Source organism: Berghia stephanieae, chromosome 1 (assembly GCF_034508935.2).
Source record: "Berghia stephanieae isolate SIO BIC M18660-M18661 chromosome 1, UCSD_Bste_1.3, whole genome shotgun sequence".
In the NCBI taxonomy this organism is placed as follows: Eukaryota; Metazoa; Mollusca; class Gastropoda; order Nudibranchia; family Aeolidiidae; genus Berghia; species Berghia stephanieae.
The window spans coordinates 1,434,702-1,462,201 of record NC_088360.1 but is presented as its reverse complement, the minus strand read 5'-3'; the positions used below and the strand labels follow the sequence as shown (position 1 = coordinate 1,462,201).

Sequence of the window (27,500 nt, the reverse complement as noted above, 5' to 3'; positions counted from 1 at the left end):
CATAATCTCCTATTACAGGTGGGTACAAAACATTTTTTTTCTCTCTTTTTTTTCCCAGAAAACAAATTTACTTCCTATTAAGAACTACTAAATACCATCAAAAGGAGAAAAATTAGTTTTTTCGATCACATGCCGAAACCGATGCACCCTAATGAAAGATGTATTACAGGGGGAAATGGAGGGTAAACGAAGAAGAGGAAGACCAAGGTCCAGTTATATAAAAAATATCCTAGAATGGACAGATATGAATGGAAGTGGAAGCGATCTGTACGATACCGTCAACAGAAGGCAGGAATTGGCAGACATTTGTCATCGCAGAGAGCAGGCAGCCAATGTCAATAAGGACGACGATGGATTGTAAGTAAGTAAGTATGGATATACCGTCAAGAGACGGGAGGAATGGGCAGACATTTGTCATCGCAGAGAGCAGGCAGCCAATGTCAATGAGGACGACGATGGATTGTAAGTAAATAAGTATGGATATACCGTCAAGAGACGTGAGGAATGGGCACACATTTGTTATCGCAGAGAGCAGGCAGCCAATGTCAATGAGGACGACGCTGGATTGTAAGTAAGTAAGTATGGATATACCGTCAATAGACGTGAGGAATGGGCAGACATTTGTCATCGCAGAGAGCAGGCAGCCAATGTCAATGAGGACGACGCTGGATTGTAAGTAAGTAAGTATGGATATACCGTCAATAGACGTGAGGAATGGGCAGACATTTGTCATCGCAGAGAGCAGGCAGCCAATGTCAATGAGGACGACGATGGATTGTAAGTAAGTAAGTATGGATATACGGTCAAGAGACGGGAGGAATGGGCAGACATTTGTCATCGCAGGCAGCCAATGTCAATAAGGACGACGATGGATTGTAAGTAAGTAAGTATGGATATACGGTCAAGAGACGTGAGGAATGGGCAGACATTTGTTATCGCAGAGAGCAGGCAGCCAATGTCAATGAGGACGACGATGGATTGTAAGGAAGATTAAAGCTGACAAATGAACTTATCCCCCGTGGTCATACTGTGTAAATTATAATAAGACTTCAAATCTCTATCGATTGAAATGACTCTAATCAAGATCAAGTTAGTTAAAAACGCTCAAACGCAAACCTAGAAAGTAGGGTTACTAGCATTTGAAGGACGAGTTTTCTGGCAAAAATTTTAAAGGTGTTTTTATTTTCGTTCTACGTGCACTTATCTGCATGCAGGTCTGATAACCCAATTCTTTATGGGGCTCATTGTTGTAATGGAAATCTCAAAAATTGACTCAAAATATTGTTAAACTAAGCCAATAAGCGGGTTCGGATGTCAGACCTGCATGTATGTACACGTCGGTTTCGTTCGTTTGTTTTGTTGTTGTTTTTTTCTTGTGTGTGTGTGTGTGTGTGTTTTTTGTATGTTGATTTTTTGATGTTTTTTGGTAGGGGCTGTTTTTTTTTTTTGTTTGTTTGCTTAGAGTAAAACAAGGCAACGATATTGGTATAGCGGAGTCTTTGACTAGATTAGACGTAAACTATTCTGGGAAAGGACAGACTATTTTTTAAGGGTTCTTATACCATTTCTGATTCTCTCTCTCTCTCTCTCTCTCTCTCTCTCTCTCTCTCTCTCTATCTATCTATCTATCTATCTATCTATCTCTCTCTCTCTCCCTCTCTTTCTCTGTCTGTCTGTCTTTCTCACTGTCTTTCTTTCTCTCTATCTCTCTCTGTCCCTCTCTCTATCTCTCTCACCTCCTCTCTCTCTCTCTCTCTCCCTCTTTCTCTGTCTGTCTGTCTATCTCTCTCTCTTTCTCTCTGTCTTTCTCTTTCTCTCCCTCTCTCTCTCTATCTCTCTCTCTCTCTCTCTCTCTCTCTCTCTCTCTCTCTCTCTCTCTCTCCCCCTCTTTCTCTGTCTGTCTGTCTTTCTCTCTCTCTCTGTCTCTGTCTTTCTCTTTCTCTCCCTCTCCCTCTCTCTCTGTCTCTCTCTCTCTCTCTCTCTCTCTCTCTCTCTCTCTCTCTCTCTCTCTCTCTGTCTCATTTTTCTTTCTTTGTTATCTCCACGTTTTATACTCAGTTTTATGTTTTAGCTGTATTTGTATTGATGTAACTTGTTTGCGCTCCCAACGAAGATTAACGGTTGAAATGTCGCTTGTTTTATGATGTTTCTCTTTATATATATATTTTAAAAAATAACAAACTTGAGCTTTTATATAGCGCAATATCCACTAAACGTGCTCAAAGCGCTTTACAAGGGGTCCCTGGCCAACAGCAACACATAACATGTAGGACGAGACATGACGCCTGTCAGGCGATATTACAAATTTTTGGGACAGAGACAACGCTCTTAACGGCCAGGTACTCATTTTACACCTGAGTACGGTCAGAGAATGTGAGTAAAGAGCCTTCTCCAAGGACTCAACTATGCATCGAGCGAGGCTCGAACCCAGGACCTTCCGATCCGAAAGCGAGTGTCATACCACTAGACCACATAGCTGCACATAAATACCATTTTGTAATGTTTGTCATTTATCACGTCATTGATTATTGCTTACCGGTGTGATAGTCGTTTATAAAAGTCGATACTCAATAAGAACTGGACTATCACAATCTATCAAATCAATCACATGAAATAGGTAATGATTAACGAAGGAAAGATTGCGACAGGTGTTCATAAATTATGGATATTTCAACCGTGAGTTACGAAAAGCTGTGTTTGTTTTGTTTTGTTTTGTTTTTGTTTTTTTATCGATTTTTTTGTGGGGTGGGGGGCGGGGGAGTTTGATTATTATTTTTATTTTTTTTAATTTATTTATTTATTTTATTGTGTGTGTGTGTGTGTGTGTGTGTGTGTGTGTCAAACTATACTGATGATCTTAAGGTTTTGATTTAAGATTGGTGACGACGAGTACTTATTGGCAGGTCTGACAACCCGACTTGTAATGGACTCATTGTAGTGATGGAAATACTCTCAAACCCACGTGTACATATATGCAGGTCTGACATCGGAACATTGTTGTAATGGACAATATTTTGCGTCATTTTTATTTTTTTTTTTTTAGATTTCTATTACAACAATGAGCCCATAATAAATTGGGTTATCAGATCTGCAAAAGAGTGCACGTTGTCTTAAACAAACGCAACATAGACATTGTGTTTGATCATTCGACCCGTAAATAAGTTGACATAACATTATATTGACGCCCTTTTTCACACAAGTTATAGTTTTGCGGCTATGTGGTCTAGTGGTATGACACTCGCTTTTAGATCGGAAGATCCTGGGTTCGAGCCTCGCTCTCGGCGCATAGTTAAGCCCTTGGAAAAGGCTCTTTACTCACATTCTCTCACCGTACTCAGGTGTAAAATGAGTACCTGGCCGTTAACAGCGTTGTCTTTGTCCGAAAAATTGTAATATCGCCTAACAGGCGTCATGTCCCGTCCTACATGTTAAATGTTGCTGTTGACCAGGGACCCCTTGTAAAGCGGTTTGAACATATTTAGTGGATATTGCGCTATATAAAAGCTCATTTATTATTTATTATTATTTATTGTCTTATTCCATAGATAATGCGCTTCAACTGTCGTGCCGTCACTTCCCTCGTAATGACGCATGGTAACTTAGTAACTGGCTCTAAACTCTCGGAACAATTTTCGGACGCCCTTATGAAATATTTTTCCGACGAGCATAAAAGCGCATCCAGAGGAAAAAAAACGTTTAAAATCTGATCATGTTTTTACACATTCTGATCACAAGACATATGAAAAGTTCTAGCCAGCATGAAAAATAAAAAGTACCGATTTTCTTTGTTTAGAACCACTATGGCCGCCGTTGCTGGGCGACGTGACATCAGACTTTTGAATCCAATTGCTATTAGGCCCACACCACGGCAGATTGAATATTGAATACTATTTTGCTACTTAGAAGCTGTGGAGTGTGAACAAGAAAATTAGACAAAAAAATGAATATTTTGATATCTTCAAAGAGAAATCAATTGAAGAATATAATTCAATAGAAATATTTCGAGCTCATAAAGGCTTCCTCCGCCAAAAGCAAAACAAAAATGAATTGCCTTTGTTGCGAGATGAAGATGGGTTGGAGTCCGAAACATTTCTCAATGAGTTTTCTTTTTCTTTATTATAATATTTATTGGAGCTATGAAATTCACTTTTTTTGCTAAACGTACCATTCACCATCATATTATGAATGACTTTTCTGTTTTGAGCCTTACAAAATATATAGAATTTGGTTTAAAAAAATTTTAATTGAGCTTTTATATAGCGCAATATCCACTAAATGTGCTCAAAGCGCTTTACAAGGGGCCCCTGGCCAACAGCAACACATAACATGTAGGACGAGACATGACGCCTGTCAGGCGATATTACAAATTTTTGGGACAAAGACAACTCTGTTAACGGCCAGGTACTCATTTTACACCTGAGTACGGTAAGAGAATGTGAGTAAAGAGCCTTTTCCAAGGACCCAACTATGCGCCGAGCGCAAGGCTCGAACCCAGGACCTTCCGATCCAAAAGAGAGTGTCATACCACTAGACCACATAGCCGCACAAGAGTTTGGTTGATTTGTTTTCCACAGACTTACCTGTTCTGTAGAAATCAATGATGGAGTTAAAGACTGCTGGATGTCTGTCGAAGAAATATTCTTGTTTGCCACGTCCACTGGCTATGTGATGCTGGGCCAGACGACACAAACGAGAATACGGTATGCTAATTAACGTGGTCACGTGAGTCTCGTGTCTCACTCCGCCTACATTGAGTAAAATCCTCATTTCATTGTCTTCAACTACCTCCCCACCCCCAGAGCCCGATCCATTTCTACCATTTGCCTTTCGTATAGGCGTGTTGTTAGTAGAGTGCATGTAATGTTTGATCGATTCTGAATTCGACCCCCCATCCCGTTCCTCTTCCCATATATGAACCTGCTGGGAACTGTTGTGCTCCTTCCTGTGCTCCTTTAACAATTGCTGCTGACGAGGCTGTTTGTGCTTTTTCAGACTACTCTTCGTACTTCCGGTTTTGGTGAGAGGCGATTCTCGTACTTCAGCCGCTCCCCCAGCTCCATCAGAAGAGCTAGGTCCGGCTCCCTCGGAAATGAGCCCCCTTTGAGCATCATCGGGCTGAGGTTCTCCGTTTGTCCCGGGTGTCGGGTGATCGGCGAAAATGATGCCTTTGATTTTGTTGGAGAATTTGGAAGGCATTGTGTGAGGTCATGGAATATCCGGACAAGAAGATGGAAACCAACCCGAAAAATGTGTATTCCGTTACATCTTGTTTTGAGTTAGATAACTTCACAAAGAAGTTTGTCTAAGGCATTTTTGTATGATGTTTCCAAACCTTGTATGTTTTGGTTTGATGCTGGTCAAAGCTCTCTACAGAATAGTCTTTAACATTGTTGTTCCACAACGCCCCGATTTTGGTCGTAGTCCATGGGCATCGGTCATTAAAAGGTCTGGTTATTCCATGGGGTCAACTGAACGCATGATTTTCATTTAACGATTTTGGTTACTTTGGTAGGATTTATCATGAAACGCGCTTTCCTTTCATTTCTACGTTCAATTCTCACAACACAGCTTTATACCAGGAAACTGCAATTCAAGCTTATTAACGCGTATTGCTTCATCCAGAACTTTCAAATAACGCATGACACAGCTTTCTCCAGAACATTTAGAGCACAATGTAAAACATAGAGAACTCCTTTGACTGCATATTCAGAAATCCGATTTATTAGTGTGGTCTTCCAATAATTAGCTGATCGTTGAGTTTGGGCTAAAATAATAAAGGAAACCAAAGATGTTCGATTTACAGGGGCGGGCTGTATCCGGACAATTTGCTTTGGTATCAGAAATCAATTCAATGTCTCTTGAAAGTACAGGGCGTAGAACTGGGCCTGAAATAAAGAGTAAAGATACTATGTGAAACACGATCGATGGAGATTAATGCTCTATTTAAAACACAGAATGTGGGTGTATGTTGGGCGTATTTGTGATGTGTGTGTGTGTGTGTGTGTACATGTGTGTGTATTTATATGTGTGTGTATGTAGCTATGATGTATGTTATGTGTGTGAATGTGTATCTTGTGGGCGTATATTATGGGTGGGTGCATGTGTGAGTAATAATGGTTGGTTGCCATAGAATAATGTGAGTTTTCTTTGGATTGTGTGTGAGTAATGTTGTGTACAGTTTGCATTTGTGTTACGCTATGTTTATGTGTGAATACAACACGAATTCAATGTAATACATGTTGCCATAATGAATTTCAGACATTTTCAACACTGAAGAATTCCAATGAAACAATGGCTTTAATGCTCTGTAAATTGTAAAGTAAAATATTGGTTTTCAATTCATTTGAGCTTCAATAAATATTTACTTGGACACAACCCAGCACGACTATCAGTAAATATGAAATACGATCAATCAATAATCAGCCATGCACTTTTGAAAAATGCCATAATAAACAGAAAAGAAAAAAAACTTCACAAATTATTTGGGAACAGGTATGTAACAGAGAATTGAAGAACCCAGTGTTTATTTAATTTTCAAGACAATGAACTTTTCGCTTTTGACCTTCGTCATGGTGATGACAAACAGTAATAAAACACACAAAACAAACGACATTTCGTAAACACGAAATATATATATATATATATTGATCCCTTGTGTATGAGTCACATTCACTCACTTTATCTTTCTCGCCATTTATATATATATTGATCCCTTGTGTATGAGTCACATTCACTCACTTTATCTTTCTCGCCATTTATATATATATATTGATCCCTTGTGTATGAGTCACATTCACTCACTTTATCTTTCTCGCCATTTATATATATATATATTGATCCCTTGTGTATGAGTCACATTCACTCACTTTATCTTTCTCGCCATTTATATATATATATATATATATATATATATATATATATATATATATATATATCGTGTTGACTGAAAAAGGCCATAGCCCGAAACGACGCTTGTTCTGTGTTGTACCCTTATGTATGAGTCACATTTACTCACTTTCTCTCCATCTTATTGACTCTTTTAGTTGTTGGTTTTAATAAAAGATCTCCATTCCGATGTTAGATAGATTAGTTAACTCTACGTATTGTCGGCGCATAGTTTAGTCCTTGAAAAAGGCTCTTTACACGTTCTCTCACCATTCTCAGGTGTAAAATAAGTGCCTGACCGTTAATATCTTATTTTCTGTCCGGAAAAAATGTAAATGTCGTCTAGCAGGCGCTATGTCTTTCCTACATGTTGTGTTACTGTTGGCTAGGGACCCCTTGTAACGTGCTTTGAGCACGTTTAGTGGATATTGCGTTGTACAAAAACTGTAAAGAGACACTTCAGTGAAGATTCTAATGCCAACTCTTTTTTAAAAGTTTATTTTTTTTGAAGACGAACAAGGTTTCTTATACTTAGATCTTAATATCTACTGGGTTCGATCCTCGCTCGGCGCATAATTGAGTCCTTAGAAAAGACTCTTCACTCACATTCTCTCACCGTACTCAGGTTAAAATGAGTACCTGGCTGTTAACAGCGTTGTCTCGGTCGGAAAAATTGTAATATCGCCTAACAGGCGTCATGTCTCGTTCTTCATTTTACGTGTTGCTGTTGGTCAGGGACTTTTTGTAAAGCGCATTGAGCACATTTAGTGGATATTGTGCTATATAAAAGCTCTAGTACTTATACCTAACTTTGACCTGTCAGTTCAGATAGGGGCCAGAAATAAATAATTATTCTATGTCTGTATTCAAACCATGTGCGTTGCGTGTAAGTCGAATACTCTACTCATTGAGCTACAAGGATGTCCAAGCGGCTATGTGGTCTTGTGGTATGACACTCGCTTTCGGATCGGAAGGTCCTGAGTTCGAGCCTCGCGCTCAGCACATAGTTGAGTCCTTGGAAACGGCTCTTTGCTCACTTTCTCTCACCGTACTCAGGTGTAAAATGAGTACCTGGCTGTTAACAGCGTTGTCTTAGTCCGAAAAATTCTAATATCGCCTAACAGGCGGCATGTCCCGTCCTACATGTTAAATGTTGATGTTGACAAGGGACCCCTTGTAAAGCGCTTTGAGCACATTTAGTGGATATTGCGCTATATAAAGCTCAATTATTTTTTTTATTATTTCTTTTTTTTTTTTTTAATTTAAGCACCTAACTATTGAACTAATCTGCGCACAATAAAAAGGCTACATTTTACATTTTGGCTGGAAAACGTTTATTATAATTCCTGGTAGATTGCCTAGGCCATATTATATATATAGATAGTTCGAAGATGACGTCACTCAGGTATTTGTTATTGTTTTTTGCCATCCGCGTTTATGAGTTATGCTCACTGAACTGTATTAACCAAACTATAAACGTTCAAGGTTACACAGAGTTTTGTGTGTTGGTCCGTTATACTTCCGGATGGCAATGTTATGAGCTTCTTAGCCAAGCGCATACTATCTATAGATAGTTCGAAGATGACGTCACTCAGGTATTTGTTATTGTTTTTTGCCATCCGCGTTTATGAGTAATGCTCACTGAACTGTATTAACCCGACTATAAACGTTCATGGATACACACAGTTTTGTGTGTTGGTCCGTTATACTTCCGGATGGCAATGTTATGAGCTTCTTAGCCAAGCGCATACTATCTATAGCCATTGGTGCATCTCATTAAAAACTTCTCATTTGGCAAACCAAATTTGAGTATCCATATAGCCCAATACGCTTCAACAGTCGTGACGTCACTTCCCTCGTAATGACGCATGGCAACTTAGTAACTGGCTCTAAACTCTCGGAACAATGGCGGACGCCCTTATGAAATATTTCTCCGACGAGCATAAAAGCGATCCAGAGGGAAAAAAAAACAATTATAAATCTGATCATGTTTTGACTTTTACACATTCTGATCACAAGACATATGGAAAGTTCTAGCCAGCACGAAGAATAAAAAGTACCGATTTTCTTTGTTTAGAACCACGATGGCCGCCGTTGCTGGGCGACGTGACATCAAACTATTGAATCCAATTGGTGGGGCACTCTCTTTAAACCTAAAGGGACAGAGATTCGATCCTGGGTGAAGTCAATATTTTTTTTCTGACCCCCCCCCCCCTCTTGTCAATCCAACAATGACTGGGTAGCTGGGTCTGTTACATCTGGTGGAAGTACTTTGCGATAGACTAGCGCCTGTCCTAAAGATAGCAAGCAATTGCTATTATCCGTTTCTCGCTATAGAAACATGGATAAACTCCGGCTCTGTGGGTCTGGGTGACTACATTTTTGAGTGTTTTGTTTTGTTGATATTTTGAAGGCCTGGCTGAGATAGGAAATAAAATGTCCAACAAAAAAACCAAAAAAAACAATCTGGTCGTGATTAAAGACAGGGATAAGTCACGTTCAGTCGTTTTTTTTTGGAAGAAAGAAAAACACTAACTCGAGGGGCAATCGTTCATTTCCCAGGGTCTGAAAACAGCTAAAAAGTGGTTATATCGTTCCTATAGAAAGTTCGAAGATGACGACACTCAGGTCTTTGTTATTGTTTTTTGCCATCCGCGTTTATGAGTAATGCTCACTGAACTGTATTAACCCGACTATAAACGTTCATGGATACACACAGTTTTGTGTGTTGGTCCGTTCGGATGTATAACGGACCAACTCACAAAACTGTGTGTATCCTTGAACGTTTATAGTCACGTTAATACAGTTTAGTGAGCATTACTCATAAACGCGGATGGCAAAAAACAATAACAGAGACCTGAGTGACGTTATTTTCGAACTATCTATACAACTTATTTCATTTTGGTCTCATTTCCTTATTTAACTTCGAAAATCGATGAATTAAAACGGCACTTGTCGAAAGTTTTACACTTGAGACTTCTTCATTTCATCTTAATTTATCTATATTATGTAGAACTGAACAAGTGTGTATGAAAGGTGCCATACAAAGCATGAAAGAAAAATACAAGAAGAAAAAAACATCCCAAAAAATCAGTCGACCTCGACTGGAGTCGGAGATCGAACCTCAGACCTTCTGATTGCCTCTCAGGCATGCGACCATTGTACAACAGAGACTCCAGATAGTTGGGACAATTCTTAATACCTATATTCTACGCGTTTTACGCTATGACCCTCGCTTGCATCAAACAACACATACATTGAACACTCGCTTGCATCAAACAACACATACATTGAACACTCGCTTGCATCACAGCACACAACACATACATTGAACACTCGTTTGCATCAAACAACACATACATTGAACACTCGCTTGCATCAAACAACACATACATTGAACACTCGCTTGCATCACACAACACATACATTGAACACTCGCTTGCATCAAACAACACATACATTGAACACTCGCTTGCATCAAACAACACATACATTGAACACTCGCTTGCATCACAGCACACAACACATACATTGAACACTCGCTTGCATCAAACAACACATACATTGAACACTCGCTTGCATCAAACAACACATACATTGAACACGAGAGGACGAGGACGAAGACATTTGAGTTGCTCCAATTCATATAATATCAAATTAAGAAATTAAAAAGGAGCAGGCCCCGGTGTAAGATAAAGATCTGAACAAGTGTGTATGAAAGGTGCCAGACAAAGCAAGAAAGAAAAATACAAGAAAAAAACAATTCCAAATATCAGTTAACCCCGACCCTTTTTTATGTAGGGTCGATGTATAGATAGTTCGAAGATGACGTCACTCGGGTCTTTGTTATTGTTTTTTGCCATCCGCGTTTATGAACTGAACTGTATTAACCTGACTATAAACGTTCATGGATACATACATTTTTGTGTGTTGGTCCGTTATACTTCCCGATGGCAATGTTATGAGCTTTTTAGCCAAGCGCATACTATCTATAGATAGTTCGAAGTTGACGTCACTCAGGTCTTTGTTGTTTTTGGTTTTTTTTGCCATCCGCTTGAGTACTTCTCACTTATCAGTAATAACCAGACTATGGATAGAATGCGCTTGGCCAAGGAGTTCACAACATTGCCATCCGTAAGTAAAACGGACCAACACACAAACTCTGTGTAACCATGAACTCTTATAGTCAGGTTAATACAGTTTAGTGAGAACAACTCACAAACGCGGATGGCAAAAACAATAACAAAGGCCTGAGTGACGTCATCTTCGAACTATCTATAAACGTTTTTGGATACACACAGTTGTGTGTGTTGGCCCGTTATACTTCCGGATGGCAATGTTATGGGCTTCTTAACCAAGCGCATACTATCTATAGATACTAAATTGCTGTTCTGATAATCCAACTTGTTATGGTCTCATTGTTGTAATTTAAATATTTTCAAACCAACAAAGTTTTGACACCAAGTGGAAGGACATAACCACGCCTCTCGGACATTCATCATAAATGTAAACAATGTCAGTGATTTTACAATCGATTTATGTGTTTAAGTAAAATATTCACTGTTCTACCGCTTGATCAATAGAACCAACACACAAAACTATGTGTAAACATAAACGTTTATGATATTATCTAGAAAATGGTTTGATAACTAGTCACCTATTTAGCGGTATAAAAAGCAATAACATTGATTGAGAGTGGGTGGATTTCATTCACGTTATTGTTTATTATTATTAACAACTCGCCATGTTTGTCCGACAATATATGAAGGTGTGTCACAAATTCATGTTTTGATTGGTCAAAAATCGACAATAATGACCAATCAAACTCACGATTGCGTTCGGTTACCATCTTCGACAGTCGTAACGTCACTTCCTTCCTAATGACGCATGGTAACTTAGTAACACTGGCTCTAAACTATCGGAACAATGGGGGACACTCGTATGAAATATTTCCCCGGCGAACATAAAAGCGTATCCAGAGGGAAAAAAAAACCTCATAAATTTGATCATGTTTTGACTTTTACACATTGTGATCACAAGGCATATGACAAGTTCTAGCCAGCATGAAGAATAAAAAGTAATGATTTTCTTTGTTTAGAACTAAGATGGCCGCCCGGGCGGCGTGACATCAGACTATTGAATCCAATTGGATTCAATAGTCTGATGTCACGTCGCCCAGCAAAGGCGGCCATCGTGGTTCTTAACAAAGAACACGGTATTTTTTATTCTTCATGCTGGCTAGAACTTTCATATAACTTGTGATCAGAATGTGTAAAAGTCAAAACATGATCAGACTTATAATTTATTTTTCCATCTGGGTACGCTTTTATGTCTCGTCTGAGAAATATTTCATAAGGGCGTCCGCCATTGTTCCGATAGTTTAGAGCCAGTTTCTAAGTTACCATGCGTCATTACGAGATAAGTGACGACATGACTGTTGAAGCGTATTGGATTCAATAGTCTGATGTTACGTCGCCCAGCAACGGCGGCCATCGTGGTTCTAAACAAAGAAAATCTGTACTTTTTATTCTTCATGCTGGCTAGAACTTTTCATATGTCTTGTGATCAGAATGTGTAAAAGTCAAAACATGATCAGATTTAAAATGTCTGTTTTTCCTCGGGATACGCTTTTATGCTCGTCGGAGAAATATTCATAAGGGCGTCCGCCATTTTTCCAATAGTTTAGAGCCAGTTACTAAGTTACCATGCGTCATTACGAGGGAAGTGACGTCACGACTGTTGAAGCGTATTGATTCACTGCGACTGACGTATATTTATTTGCAAGTCTGACAACCCAAATTGAAATCGGTTCATTGTTGAAATGGAAAGACCCTCAAACCGACGCTAAAATTAATGTCAATTAAAACAATGTTAAACCAAATCCATAATTAACCAGTAGATTTCTGACCAATCAAAACATGGAATTTGTGACACACCTTCACACGTGCTCGGACAAATATAGTTGGTTGTTTATAAACAATGAATGACGTGAATGATATCGACCTCTCTCTGATCATTTTTATAGTTTTTATAGATAGTTCGAAGATGACGTCATACAGGTCTTTGTTATTGTTTTTTGCCATCCGCGTTTATGAGTAATGCTCACTAAACTGTATTAACCAGACTATAAACGGTCATGGATACACACAGTATTGTGTGTTGGTCCGTTATACTTCCGGATGCCAATGTTATGAGCTTCTTAGCAAAGCGCATACTATCTACATTGATCAAGCAGTGGAATAGTGGGTATTTTACTAAGCCACATATCATCGATTGTAAACCCTGTGTAGTTTACTATGTCAACCAATCACTGCCATTGTTTACAGTATGACGACTGTCCGAGAGGCGTGGTTATTCATGTGTCTATTGCGTTCGGTTATGAGACCTGCTTTAATAAGTATAGATAGTATGCGCTTGGCTAAGAAGTTCATAACATTGCCATCCGGAAGTATAACGGACCAACACACAAAACTCTGTGTATCCATGAACGTTTATAGTCGGATTAATACAGTTCAGTGAGAATTACTCATAAACGCGGATGGCAAAAAAACAATAACAAAGACCTGAGTGACGTCATCTTCGAACTATCTATAGATAGTATGCAGATGACGTCACTCAGGCCTTTGTTATGGTTTTTGCCATCCGCGTTTGTGAGTTGTTCTCACTAAACTGTATTAACCAGACTATAAAAGTTCATGGTTACACAGAGTTTGTGTGTTGGTTCGTTATACTTCCGGATGGCAATGTTGTGAACTCCTTGGCCAAGCGCATTCTATCTATACATCGACTCGGACACAAAACCGATCTGAGAGGATAGATCAGATTTGAAGAAAATATTGCTGATCAAAATAGAAAAAAGGTGTTTAGTTAGTGTATGGCTGTCCTGTCCAATGCCATCCCCAATTTTGATACCGTCCACCATTTAGAGAGGCTTTCTATTGATCCAAGACGCCTGCCTTTGTAAATAGATGATTTCGCTGTAGGATTAAATCGATGGGTTGGGTTTGAGTTTGGATTGGGGTGGGGGTGGGGCTTGGGGGGTTGTTTGAAGAGTAAACAAATAACATATCATTTTAACGAAATTCGGTATGGTGTGTGTGTGTGTCGGGGGGGGGGGTAGATAAACATACTTTACAACAGTCAAGAGTGCCTGAAGTTGTCTGGGAACTTTGTCTCTCATATTTTTGACATAATGCTTTCCTTCACTTTGGTGGAATTTTGTTTTTAATGACTTGATTTATCGATATATGAAAATGAAAATGACACCGACTGTTGTCAAAAAGTTTTAAATCTGACATTTATTTGAAGTGATTGAATCCCATCTCACCACACGATTTGGAGCTGCCCTGTTATTGGATTCAATAGTCTGATGTCACGTCCGCCCAGCAATGAGCTGCTTGGTTCTAAACAAAGAAAATCTGCCCTTTTTATTCTTCATGCTGGTTAGAACTTTTTCACATGTCATGTGATCAGAATGTATAATAGTCAAAACATGATCAGATTTATTATGTTTTTCTCCTCTGGAGAAGTATTTCATAAGGGCGTCCGCCATTGTTCCAATAGTTTAGAACCAGTTATTAAGTTACTATGCGTCATTACGAGGGAAGTGACGTCACGACTGTTGAACCCTATTGAGGCTAAGGTGGACACGATGTGATACAGTGACCAGTTCCTTCCCACGTCGTCGTCTTTAAACAGTCAACTAGTGTAGGCATACTTTGCTGACGTACTCTTGAAAAACACATATTTTGAAATTTGGCCAGAAAACTCGTCCTTCAAATATCGATCGATTTAAATGACCTGCGTCTTCAAAAAGTCCTAGGTTTGAAAGGGCTGATTACACACTTTCAATTAGTTTTGAACCGGAAGTGAGTAAGGCGTTACGTCACGACTTTCGCTTCTCATTCCGACAAATTAATTTATCAATTTGACTTAGATATCAAGGACATTCGACTCCAATCGTGAAAGTGCGAGATAGGTGATTTTGAGAAAAATAAGAAAAACCGTGTGGTCTCTTCAATATCACGTGTCTGTGTTTACATAGCATGACTATTCCCGCCAAATAACGGAATTGTGATTAGTTTCTGTTTGCAGCAAGGATAGAGGAGGGGTTGGGCTTTAGTATATATTCTTTCCTTTTAATGAGGTTGGGTGTAATCATTGTTCCGCACAGCCCATGTTTTTTTTTTTTTTGTGTTTCCAACGAGTTCAGAATTACTGGCAAATCTAAAAGTTATAACACTATTTTATCAGAGTGATATTCGAGTAACTTGCAAACATCTTTCTTTAATTCGTCTAATTTTATCACACATTGACTCAAATGAATATTCAGAAAATCTCCGAAGGCATAATGATCGATCCTTACGTTGACCTTGACCTTGGAAGTCGCCATCTTGAGAGCGGACAGATTTGATCGTTGATGGTTCAAAAGATGTCGTTTCGATCTATGTTGATTTTCACAATACAGTAAAATAATAATTAAAATAGACGAATGCCCCTTCGTAATAGCGAAGTACAAATACGTATTTTATTTGACGGTCCTCCACAAACAGAATTTTTTTAAAAAATCAGTCACTGGTGTCACTAGAAAAATAAAGACATACATACCTCCTACTTTAGAAAAGCATAACACTAATGATATAATGATAATAATGATGATTATAAATAATAATAATAAAAGAAAAGAAGAAGAAGAAGAAGAAGAAGAAGAAGAAGAAGAAGAAGAAGAAGAAGAAGAAGAAGAAGAAGAAGAAAAGAATTATAATAATAATAATAATAATAATAATAATAATAATAATAATAATAATAATAATAATAATAATAATAATGATGATGATGATGATAATAATAATAATGATGATGATATAATAATAATAATAATAATAATAATAATAATAATAATAATAATAATAATAATAATAATAATAATAATAATAATATAATAATAATAATAATAATAATAATAATAATAATAATAATAATAATAATAATAATGATGATGATGATGATGATGATGATGATGATGATGATGATAATGATAATAATAATAATAATAATAATAATAATAATAATAATAATAATAATAATAATAATAATAATAATAATAATAATAATAATGATAATAATAATAATGATGATAATAATAATAATAATAATAATAATAATAATAATAATAATAATAATAATAATAATAATAATAATAATAATAATAATAATAATAATTTGTAAGCCTTAAACAATAAAAGGTACCATGATTTAGCATTTTAAATTAAATATTTCCAGCAAAAAAATTAATTTAGATTTAATCATATTTGTCAATTGAATTAGCATTCTTAAATTTATTCACCGATATTCATAATATTGCCTTAGATTGTCTTCATACAGAGCACGTTTTATATAATATAAATTTATTGGGATCCTGTTTACGTTAGCTTTGTGAAGTGGCGTACCATACGACCTAGTCAATAAGGTTTTACCGAGGAGTTACCATTATAGATAGAATGCGCTTGGCCAAGGAGTTCACAACATTGCCATCCGGAAGTATAACGGACCAACACACAAACTCTGTGTAACCATGAACGTTTGTAGTCAGGTTAATACAGTTTAGTGAGAACAACTCACAAACGCGGATGGCAAAAACAATAACAAAGGCCTGAGTGACGTCATCTTCGAACTATCTATTGCTATCACCTACCAGTCGACTCAAATTATTATGTATTTATAAAATTACTATCTGCTGAGAGCATAATGATTTGATGGTACCCATAATGATAGGTCATTTGACGTTGGGAGCCGCCATCAGGCGGAGCCGTATCCACGTTCATTTGTTCTACAGACATACAGACTTTATTACGAGATCGATTTTTATCGTAGATGGCGTATAAGATTGGTTTCAGTCTATGTATGTTAATTTCTGGTACAATAATTAAAATAGATGAGTGCCTTTTCATAACAGTCTGTATTTCTTCGCAGATATTGCGGATTCTCCACTCGTGAGCTTTTACAAAATATAACTCTACCGCATATGGCAATCGGACGGTCATTTGTATATGTGTGTGTGTGTGTGTGTGTGTGTGTGTGTGTGTGTGTGTGTATAGTGTTTCCTCGTTCCAACAGTGATGTGTATGTGTGGTCTGTCTTTTCTGCTTATAGATAGTATGTGCTTGGCTCAGGAGCTCATAACATTGCCATCCGGAAGTATAACGGACCAACACACAAAACTCTGTGTATCCATGAACGTTTATAGTCGGGTTAATACAGTTCAGTGAGCATTACTCATAAACGCGGATGGCAAAAAACAATAACAAAGACTTGAGTGACGTCATCTTCGAACTATCCATATTAAAATTTGTGATTGTACTTAGACGTCTTGTGCGATTTCTATAGAAGATTGTTACGAGTATTTTGATAGATATCTGACTCCGATATTTACTGCCTACTCTTCAAGGGGTCATTTAAAGAGAAGCCAAAAGCCCTAGACAGTCGAGATTGTGTTGTTTTTTTAACTCATTGTGGTACACAGAATTCTTTAAAGTGTGGGGGGGGGGGGGGATTTAAACAAAACGAAATAAATTTTCAAAAACAAAATCGGTAATTAATTGGAAATCACAAATCGAATGCAAGTGGTGATAGAATCAGACCCCACCGATATTATATCGATTTGGTTCATTATCGATCTCCTGTAAATGTTTAAATAAAAAAGAACGTCAACGAATTACACAATAAATTAACGATTCGAAACACACAATCAATGGCGACCATTACAAAGTAAGAACGACAACTCCTTGTATTCCTACGTGACACATACAACACTATTCATTCATTCCATCGAGACGGAGTCATAAAACGTGGGCGTAGAAAGAGACATCATTATTTATTTATTGGTCTATTTCTTCCACTTTATCTGCCAGATAAATTTGTCATCAACCTATTCATCTCCTGGTTTGAAGAGTGATGAAGACTCCAGCACAGCAATCTGGAAGAACCAGATAGACGCTCTTCTTCGCTTGTAGATTGCGAACTGTATTAACCAGTCTATAAAAGTTCATGGTTACACAGTGTGTGTGTGTTGGTACGTTATACTTCCGGATGGCAATGTTATGAGCTTCTGAACCAAGCGCATACTATCTATATGTTAACGATGGCTACGGTGAAACGGGCAATAGCAATCCCTTTGGATAGAATGCTAGTCTATCGCAAAGTACTTCCTCCAGATCTAACAGACCCAGCTACCCAATCACTGCTGGACAGGGAGGGGGTCAGAATAAAATCTCGACTGCACCCGGGATCGATCTCGGTCCATTTCATTGTGAAGCGAGTGTTCTACCGACTGAGCTATCGGGCCCCCTTTTGCCAAAAATAAGGGTCATTTAAATCGCTCGATATTTGAAGGACGAGTTTTCTGGTCAAATTTTTAAATACATGTTTTTTTTTTTCCAGAGGACGGCTGTTAGCTGGTTAAAGAGTATTATTATCGACTCGAGTAGTCAAACCAATGCATGCATGAGAATGTCATAGTCACCTAGGGTGAGTGGCGGATCGATAACATGCAGGTGAATGCCAGTATTCCCCCTAAGAAAATGATAACATTATGTGGTGATTTGATACGATAATTTGATAAATCGAACATTCCAGAACTAGAATAGTATCACGTTTCAGACTTCAAATGCAATGCTCCCTTGATCGTTTCTAAATCTTTATTGATCGAGGGTTGAATTTGAATGAAGAGATAATGTTGTCTAAAACATTATTTTGTTATCATTCGATGCTATCAAATCTATACATTGGTTGGCCTTTCACCACAGATATCATAGTTTATGAGAACGAAATCAATTGCTTTAGATAGGTGGTTAGTGCTACCATCAAAATGTACTAAACTACATTTAAATCGTGATTTTGGCAGTCATCGTCTGTGATATCTACATTTTCATTGTCATAATATGATTTTGAAAATATGGTTTTATTCATTAATATTATTATTATTATTATTATTATTATTATTATTATTATTATTATTATTATTATTATTATTATTATTATTATTATTATTATTATTATTATTATTATTATTATTATTATTATTATTATTATATCATTGTGTAGTAGTAATAGTAGTAGTAGTAGTAGTAGTAGTAGTAGTAGTAGTAGTAGTAGTAGTAGTAGTAGTAGTAGTAGTGGTAGTAGTAGTAGTAGTAGTAGTAGTAGTAGTAGTAGTAGTAGTCGTAGTAGTAGTTGTTGTTGTTGTTGTTGTTGTTGTTGTTGTTTTTGATGATAATGACGATAATGATGATGATGATGATGATGATGATGATGATGATGATGATGATGCCGATATTCAATTATCTACTTTGTAATGTCATTTATTAGCATTTAAGTCAGAACTTTAAATCATGAAATATCATAAACAGGAACTGTGTATTTGAACGTTTAGCCTATGTGTCACATTATCCAGACAACCATGTACTCAAAGCACTTCAAAAGGGTTCCTAAGCAAACAGCAAGACTGAATATGCAAGAGCAACACGAGAACATTGTTATAAATAATTTCTTTTCACAACAGCAAGGTACACAGTCTAACCCAAGTGTGGTAAGAAATGTGAGTCAAGAGCTTTGTCTTTTCCGAGGACTCAATTATTCACCTCCTACTGCAATTACAAAAATCATTAACAAACGACAAAAGTAGAAATTTTATTATTTTTATATAATTTCACCGTGATTATTAATGACTGTTGATAATAACATACTCCACCACCCCCAACCCCCGACTCAGCTCCATCTTCCATTGCCTCTTTGTTTGTTTTTTTTTTGTTTTTTTTTTTGAGGGTTTTTTTTCGAGCTCCATATGCCCCTGTTGTTCCACACCTGTGAAGATCCGTGGATCGATAGATCGATTAGAACCCGTGAGATAGAGTGATCGGTTCCCCACCGTTGCCGTGTTATACATAATTGACACAACATCATCATCAAACAGCCGAATTAACCTTGTCGGTCACGGTGTTTAGTCATTGTCAAGTCAATGCAAGGAATACAGACATAGTTGATGAGCAAGCTCTAAGTATGAAAGAGTGTCATCAGCAGTATTTCTACACGTATCGTGAAAACTTGAAGTGTAAAAGAGTGTCATCAGCAGTATCTCTACATGTATTGTGAGCAAACTCTAAGTATGAAAGAGTGTCAACAGCAGTATCTCTACACGTATCGTGAGCAAACTCTAAGTATGAAAGAGTGTCATCGGTAGTATCTCTACACGTATCGTGAGCAAACTCTAAGTATGAAAGAGTGTCATCAGCAGTATCTCCACGCAAACTCTAAGTATGAAAGAGTGTCATCAGCAGTATCTCCACGCAAACTCTAAGTATGAAAGAGTGTCATCAGCAGTATCTCCACGCAAACTCTAAGTATGAAAGAGTGTCATCAGCAGTATCTCCACGCAAACTCTAAGCATGAAAGAGTGTCATCAGCAGTATCTCCACGCAAACTCTAAGTATGAAAGAGTGTCATCAGCAGTATCTCCACGCAACTCAAGTATGAAGAGTGTCTCAGCATATCTCACGCAACCTAAGTATGAAAGAGTGTCATCAGCAGTATCTCCACGCAAACTCTAAGTATGAAAGAGTGTCATCAGCAGTATCTCCACGCAAACTCTAAGTATGAAAGAGTGTCATCAGCAGTACCTCCACGCAAACTCTAAGTATGAAAGAGTGTCATCAGCAGTATCTCCACGCAAACTCTAAGTATGAAAGAGTGTCATCAGCAGTATCTCCACGCAAAATCTAAGTATGAAAGAGTGTCATCAGCAGTATCTCCACGCAAACTCTAAGTATGAAAGAGTGTCACCAGCAGTATCTCCACGCAAACTCTAAGTATGAAAGAGTGTCATCAGCGGTATCTCCACGCAAACTCGAAGTATGAAAGAGTGTCATCAGCAGTATCTCCACGCAAACTTTAAGTATGAAAGAGTGTCATCAGCAGTATCTCCACGCAAACTTTAAGTATGAAAGAGTGTCATCAGCAGTATCTCCACGCAAACTCTAAGCATGAAAGAGTGTCATCAGCAGTATCTCTACGCAAACTCTAAGCATGAAAGAGTGTCATCAGCAGTATCTCCACGCAAACTTTAAGTATGAAAGACTGCTCTATCTGTCCCTGACAACGACATATTTTCATCTTTTTGTTCAGAAGACGTTTACTTCACTTATCGATCGATTAAAACGACATTCCACCTGCCGAATAGTTTCAAACCTGAGACTTCAAGGAAAGAGGACGAAATATTTTACGTTCTTGTTGACATAGATAATGCTGATACAGACAAGGTACTCGTTTTACACATGAGTATGGTGAGGAAATGTCCATAACGAATCTTCCCAAGGGACTCAAATATTAAAAGAAGTCTAAGCTTTGAAGGTTTTTATATTGTTTTTGTTTTCTGTTGGTTTTTGTTGTTGATGTTGTCTTGTTCTTGTTTCAGTAGTTTATTTTTTGCTGCTTTTTTATAGGGGGGGGGGGGGGAGGAGGGAGGGGCGGGGTCTTTTTGGGGACAATTTGAATTGAAGGTCGTTTTAACCGAACGATATTTCAATTAATAGTTTTCAGACCAAAATATTTTTAATGTGTTATGCCTTCCGAAAATGGTTTCATCGTGCAGATTCATTTTGGGATCATTGTAAGAAATTTAGGTGGGATGATCATAGGGGAGTTGAAGAAAAAGAAGGGAAGGATAGAAAGAGAAGAGAAGAAGAAGAAGAAGAAGAAAGAAGAAGAAGAAGAAGAAGAAGAAGAAGAAGAAAGAAGAAGAGAAGAAAGAAAAGAAGAAGAAAAGAAGAGAAGAAGAAGAAGAGAGAAGAAAGAAACAGAACAAGAAAAAAGAGAGAAGAAGAAGAAGAAGAAGAAGAAGAAGAAGAAAAGAAGAAGAAGAAGAAGAAGAAGAAGAAAAAGAGAAGAAGAAGAAGAAGAAAGAAAAGAAGAAGAAGAAGAAGAAGAAGAAGAAGAAAGAAGAAGAAGAAGAAGAAAGAAGAAGAAGAAGAAGAAGAAGAAGAAGAAGAAGAAGAAGGAGGAGGAGGAGGAGGAGGAGGAGAAGAAGAAGAAGAAGAAGAAGAAGAAGAAGAAGAAGAAGAAGAAGAGGAGGAGGAGGAGGAGAAGGAGGAGGAGGAGGAGGAGGAGGAGGACGGAGAGAATAAGGAAAAAGAAGACGAGGATGAGAAATAAGAGGAGTATGGGAGAAGTAAGAAGGCGGGGGGGGGGGGGGGGGGAGGAGGAGGATGATGATGAGAGGAACAAAAAGAAAAAAAAAACTTATTCGACACCTTCCAGCCTCGAACAGGTGGCTTGCATGTTCGTCTTACATCCCCTAAGCTCCACAACTAACGGCGATTTTTAGTTAAAATTATAGCTCAGATGCAATGGTGTGTGTCTATTAAGGTCGTTATTTACTGTATATTATTTCCTTGATTAACATAATCGTTTACAAAATGACAATGTCGCTATTTTGGAGGAGGTGAGGGGAGGGTGTTTGTTTATTATTTTCTTTTTTTTTTTCTTTTTGCTTTCTTTTTTTTTTTTTTTTTTTTTTTTTTGGTTGTTGGTTTGTCTTTTTTGGTTTGGTTTGGTTTAGTTTTGGTGTTGTTGTTTTTTGTTGGGTTTTTTTTTTCTTTGCATTGTTTGGCTTTTGTTTTGTTTTGTCTTTCGTTTGTTCATTGTTGTTTTGTTTTTGTTTTTGTTTTTTTTTTGGGGGGGGTGACTTTGGTTTTTTTGTTTGTTTTTTTTTGGGGGGGGGGGGTGTTTGTTTTGTTTGTTTTGTTTTGTTTTTTTTTTTTTTTTTTTTGGGGGGGGTGGGTTTTTTTTTTGTTTTTTTTTTTTTTTTTTTTTTGTCTGTTTTTTTTTTCATTGAGTGTTTTCTCTAGTATACGCAAAATGACTTACAATAGTTACCAACAAGTTGAAGGTGTGTTGTTAAAGTAACGGATTTCACCCAAAACAAACATACTAATTATTCTGTGAAAACAGTTCAGAATAGATAGGCCCATTATCAACCAATTATAGGGATAGTTATAGCCATGGCCATCCTGACAGCATCGTGGTCGGGAAATTACGGCAAAAATGTGTAAATTGGTGATGGAAGCACCGCCGAATAGTATGGTATGCACTTTGAAATGACAACACAAACATATTAAAGAGACCGCCACAAAGCTCAGAATTTCTCAGAAACCCTAAAAAAAGATGGAGGGGGAGGGGGGGGGGGGGGCATGCGAACAAGTTACAAATGTTTCTTTTTTTTCTGGTTAGTGGTTAGTGTATTTTAAAAGGCTGCCTCTATTCTCATTCCCCCTCCCCGGCCGATTGGATTACCGAAAAAAACGTCGCCGGCTTTTTGCGATTTGGATTTGATTGATTGTTTTTTTTTAAATTGTGCAACTTGTGACAAGAAACTTAACAAATTACTGCATTACAACCTTTGGATTAAACATACAACAATTGTGGACTACTATTATGAAGACTAGCATCTCAGACTCGGGGGATGAGAATAGTCACTTCGATTTTAAAAGGCAACTGAGTCAAATATCCGATTTGTTTTAATAATATGAGTCGTTGTATGTAATGAATATTAAACAATGATTATATCGAATTCAAATGAAGTAAAGTCGCGAATAATATTATATTGGCAGAAAAAGTATAATGGCTGTGTGTGTGCGTGTGTGTGTGTGTGTGTGAGTGTGTGTGTGAATTTTATTTTAAACCTAATTCCACAATTAAATGCAAATGTCTGAATATCCAAGGTGTTTATGATTTAAAGAGTGAATTAATACGTATAACGCGTAGCATCAATACAAATTAACCCTAACACCGACTATATCCGTAGTTTACCCGGGTTACTTTTATCCCATGCCTATTAAATTATTACATTTTTCTGAGACAAATTATAGGCGTAGTATCAAAGCTAATATTCTTAGTCATTGTATGTTAATGGTAGTCGAAAAAAAACTATCTATGTACATGCTCATTTTTAATACATCTTTCCCAATTTTGTGAAAAGTAGCAAAAATCTCTAGGATTGAGTGAGTTCAGAATCTAGGGAGCAGGCAGCGGTGTAAGATGAAGATCTGAACATGTGTGTATGAAAAAGTGCCAGACAAAACACGAAAGAAAAATACAAGAAAAAAAAACAACTTCCCAAATAATCAGTCTAACTCGACTGGGGAGGTAGACTGATGTTTTGGGATGTTTGGTGTTTTGTCTTGTATTTTTATTTCTAGCTTTGTCTGGCACCTTTTATAGATAGTTCGAAGATGACGTCACTCAGGTCTTTGTTAATTTTTTTTTTTTTGCCATCCGCGTTTATGAGTAATGCTCACTGAACTGTTTTAACCCGACTATAAACGTTCATGGATACACACAGTTTTGTTTGTTGGTCCGTTATACTTCCGGATGGCAATGTTATGATCGTCTTAGCCAAGCGCATACTATCTATACACACTTGTTCAGATCGTTATCTGGCATCAATACTGTCGTTTGATGAAAGAACACAGTATGTGCTATTTGGTTAACATTACACATACTGTGTTTTTAAAAACAAGGGCAGAATAATACAGCTAGGCACCGAAACCACCTCCAACCACAAAATAAAAATGAAATAAAGTTTAAAAAAAAAAAAAAAAATGACGGTTGCCATAGCCTTCGGGCATTTGATGATGGGATAGAGATTACCCATCAAAGAAACGTCGGATTCCAACCGGAAGTACCCATGTTGTCGGAGTGAGCAAATGGGGCCTTCATAATCTTGCCCAAGGGAAGAAGAAACAAAATCCCGAAATCGCATAATGGAGGACACAGAGTACTCCCCCCCCCCCCCACCCCTCCCCGCTCTTAAAAGAAATTATGGTTATTATTATTATTATTATTATTATTATTATATTATTATTATTATTATCATCATCATCATATCATCATCATCATCATCATCATCATCATCATCATCATCATCATCATCATCATCAGCATCATCATCATCATCATCATCATTATCATCATCATCACCATCACTATCATCATGTTTTGTTACAATATATATATATATATATATATATATATATATATATATATATATATATATATATGTGTGTGTGTGTGTGTGTGTGTGTATGTGTGTGTGTGTGTGTGTGGATAGTACAGTAATCGCCGGATTCTATCACGGTCGAATTCCATTTCCAGCACGCTCTACAATACGACACGCTAGAGCTGGGTAACCGAATGTATTGAACATGAGCGTCGATTTTCGGCATGCTCGGATTCTAGCACGCTTTTTGACTTCTCCAGACAGCATGTTCGAATCCGGCGAGTACTGTAATACAGAGTGGTTCTTCAGAGCTGCAATGCCTAAGCTGACGTACTCTTTTTAAAAAATCACATTAAAAAAAATATGGAGCCAGAAAATTCGTCCTTTAAATATCGATCGATTTAAATGACACTCGTCTTAGCAAAACCTTTCAAACCTGGGACTTCGATTTCTCAATATTTTTTTTTCCAAGAGTAAATCAGTATAGACTCCAAACCTTCCCCAGGTTTAGCATTAAACGGATAGTTGCAATTTCATTCAATAGTCTGATATCACGTCGCCCAGCAACGACGGCCATCGTGGTTCTAAACAGAGAAAATCGGTACTTTTTATTCTTCATGCTGGCTAGAACTTTTCATATATCTTGTGATCAGAATGTGTAAAAGTCAAAACATGATCAGATTTATAATGGGTTTTTTTTTCCAGCTGGATATACTTTTATGCTCGTCGGAGAAATGTTTCATACGGCGTCCGCCATTGTTCCGATAGTTTAGAGCCAGTGTTACTAAGTTACCATGCGTCATTACGAGGAAAGTTAAGAGTATTACAATAGCTCACTCCCGCCTTTGTGGTTGATGCTAGTCTTGTGGAGAGTTGCCTTAGATTATACAAATAAATAATAAGGTGAAATTGAATGTAAGCTTCAATTTAATTACAAAAAAAACAGATCAAATGAACGTTTCGGGTTTCCCCTTTATCAACAAAACAGGATGAATGAAACACTACAGATGAATGAGATAATGCGGTAGTGGCGTAGTTAAGATGATTCATCTGTAGTGTTTCATTCATCTTGTTTTGTTGATGAAGGGGAAACCCGAAACGTTCATTTGATCCTTTTTTTGTGTGTGATTAAGTTGAAGTTTACGTTCAATTTCACCTTATTATTTATTTCTTCAAGCTTCGAGCAGCAACATTTACATTACTTAGGTTATGCAGACCAACAACAACCAAAAAAAACCAGCCCTAAAATGTTAACATTTAATTTATTAATAATAATAATAATTATTATTATTATTATTATTATTATTATTATTATTATTATTATTATTATTATTATTATTATTATTATTATTATTATTTATAATGCTGAAAACTTATATAGCGCTATAACACCGAGACACCAGACTCTAAGCGCTTAAATTACAAATTACTTTGGCTGAAACATAATCATTTACACACACAAGCACACACACACACACACACACACACACGCACACAAACACACACACACACACACACACACACACACACAACACAACACAACACAACAAACAACACAAACCAAACCTATCTTGCTTCTCATACCATCTACTAAATCTACTAAATTTATATAATGCAATCTCCATTAACTTTCTCCTTACCAGCCATTTCCAGAATTTCTCATGAAACTTCACACTCACCCAACACAAAAAGGGATTTTTGTTTCGACTCAAACAGAAAAGGAACAAAGTCCATTCTATACATATAATAGTAATAGTCCAGTGTCTAATTTTTTAATCGTTAGAACAAAGTATTTACTTTATAATTTGTGACGTACAAAGGATATCAGAATGAGAAAATTGTTGGTTGCATCGTAATGAATGTGACGGTTTTCCTATGGGTTGTAAGGAGAGGGTTAAACGTGATCAAAGCGCTTTACAATGGGTCCCTCGCCAACAGCTAAACTAGACATGTAGGACGAGACAACAGAGACAACGCTGTTAACGGCCGGGTACTCGTTTTACTCCTGACTACGGTGGGAGAAAGTTAAAGGCCTTTTCAAGGGACTCGCATGTCGCCCAGAGTGGAACTCGAACTCTGGATCTACCGGTTTGAAGGCAAGTGTCATGCCACTAGACCACACATAGCCGCACAAGGCTACCCCATTAAGTTTTAGCGGCATAGAGATCAGGAAAAAAAAGAAAAACCCTGATAAGCATAGGGAACCGATTGACGTTCGTTTGATTGTGAGTGATTGCTTTACTAATTGAATTAATCATTTGATTTGTTACCATATCAATAAACAACCAAAGCAGAAAATATATATATAATAATAATAATAATAATGATAATAATAATAATAATAATAATAATAATAATAATAATAATAATAATAATAATAATAATAATAATAATAATAATAGATCTTTATTGTCCATAAATATTAAAATTTGTCATTTAGTTACACTTGTTATAACGTTAAATGATAACTGTAACATTGAACAGATATTTCACTTCTACTTATTTTCTCTCTCTCTCTCTCTCTCTCTCTCTCTCTCTCTCTCTCTCTCTCTCTCTCTATCTCATA

The 27,500-nt window shown here is 37.2% G+C and overlaps 1 protein-coding gene across 1 annotated transcript in view; it reads right to left on the bottom strand.

Annotated features, from left to right (window-relative positions):
* The window catches only part of LOC144966008 (potassium voltage-gated channel protein Shaw-like), a 76,796-nt gene that overhangs the window by 48,689 nt on the left and 607 nt on the right, over positions 1-27,500 (bottom strand). The window contains exon 2 of the mRNA XM_078901987.1: positions 4,581-5,885. Within this exon, the coding sequence (XP_078758113.1) occupies positions 4,581-5,196 (616 nt within the window). The 5' untranslated portion in view covers positions 5,197-5,885. The remainder of the gene's footprint in view (positions 1-4,580; positions 5,886-27,500) is intronic.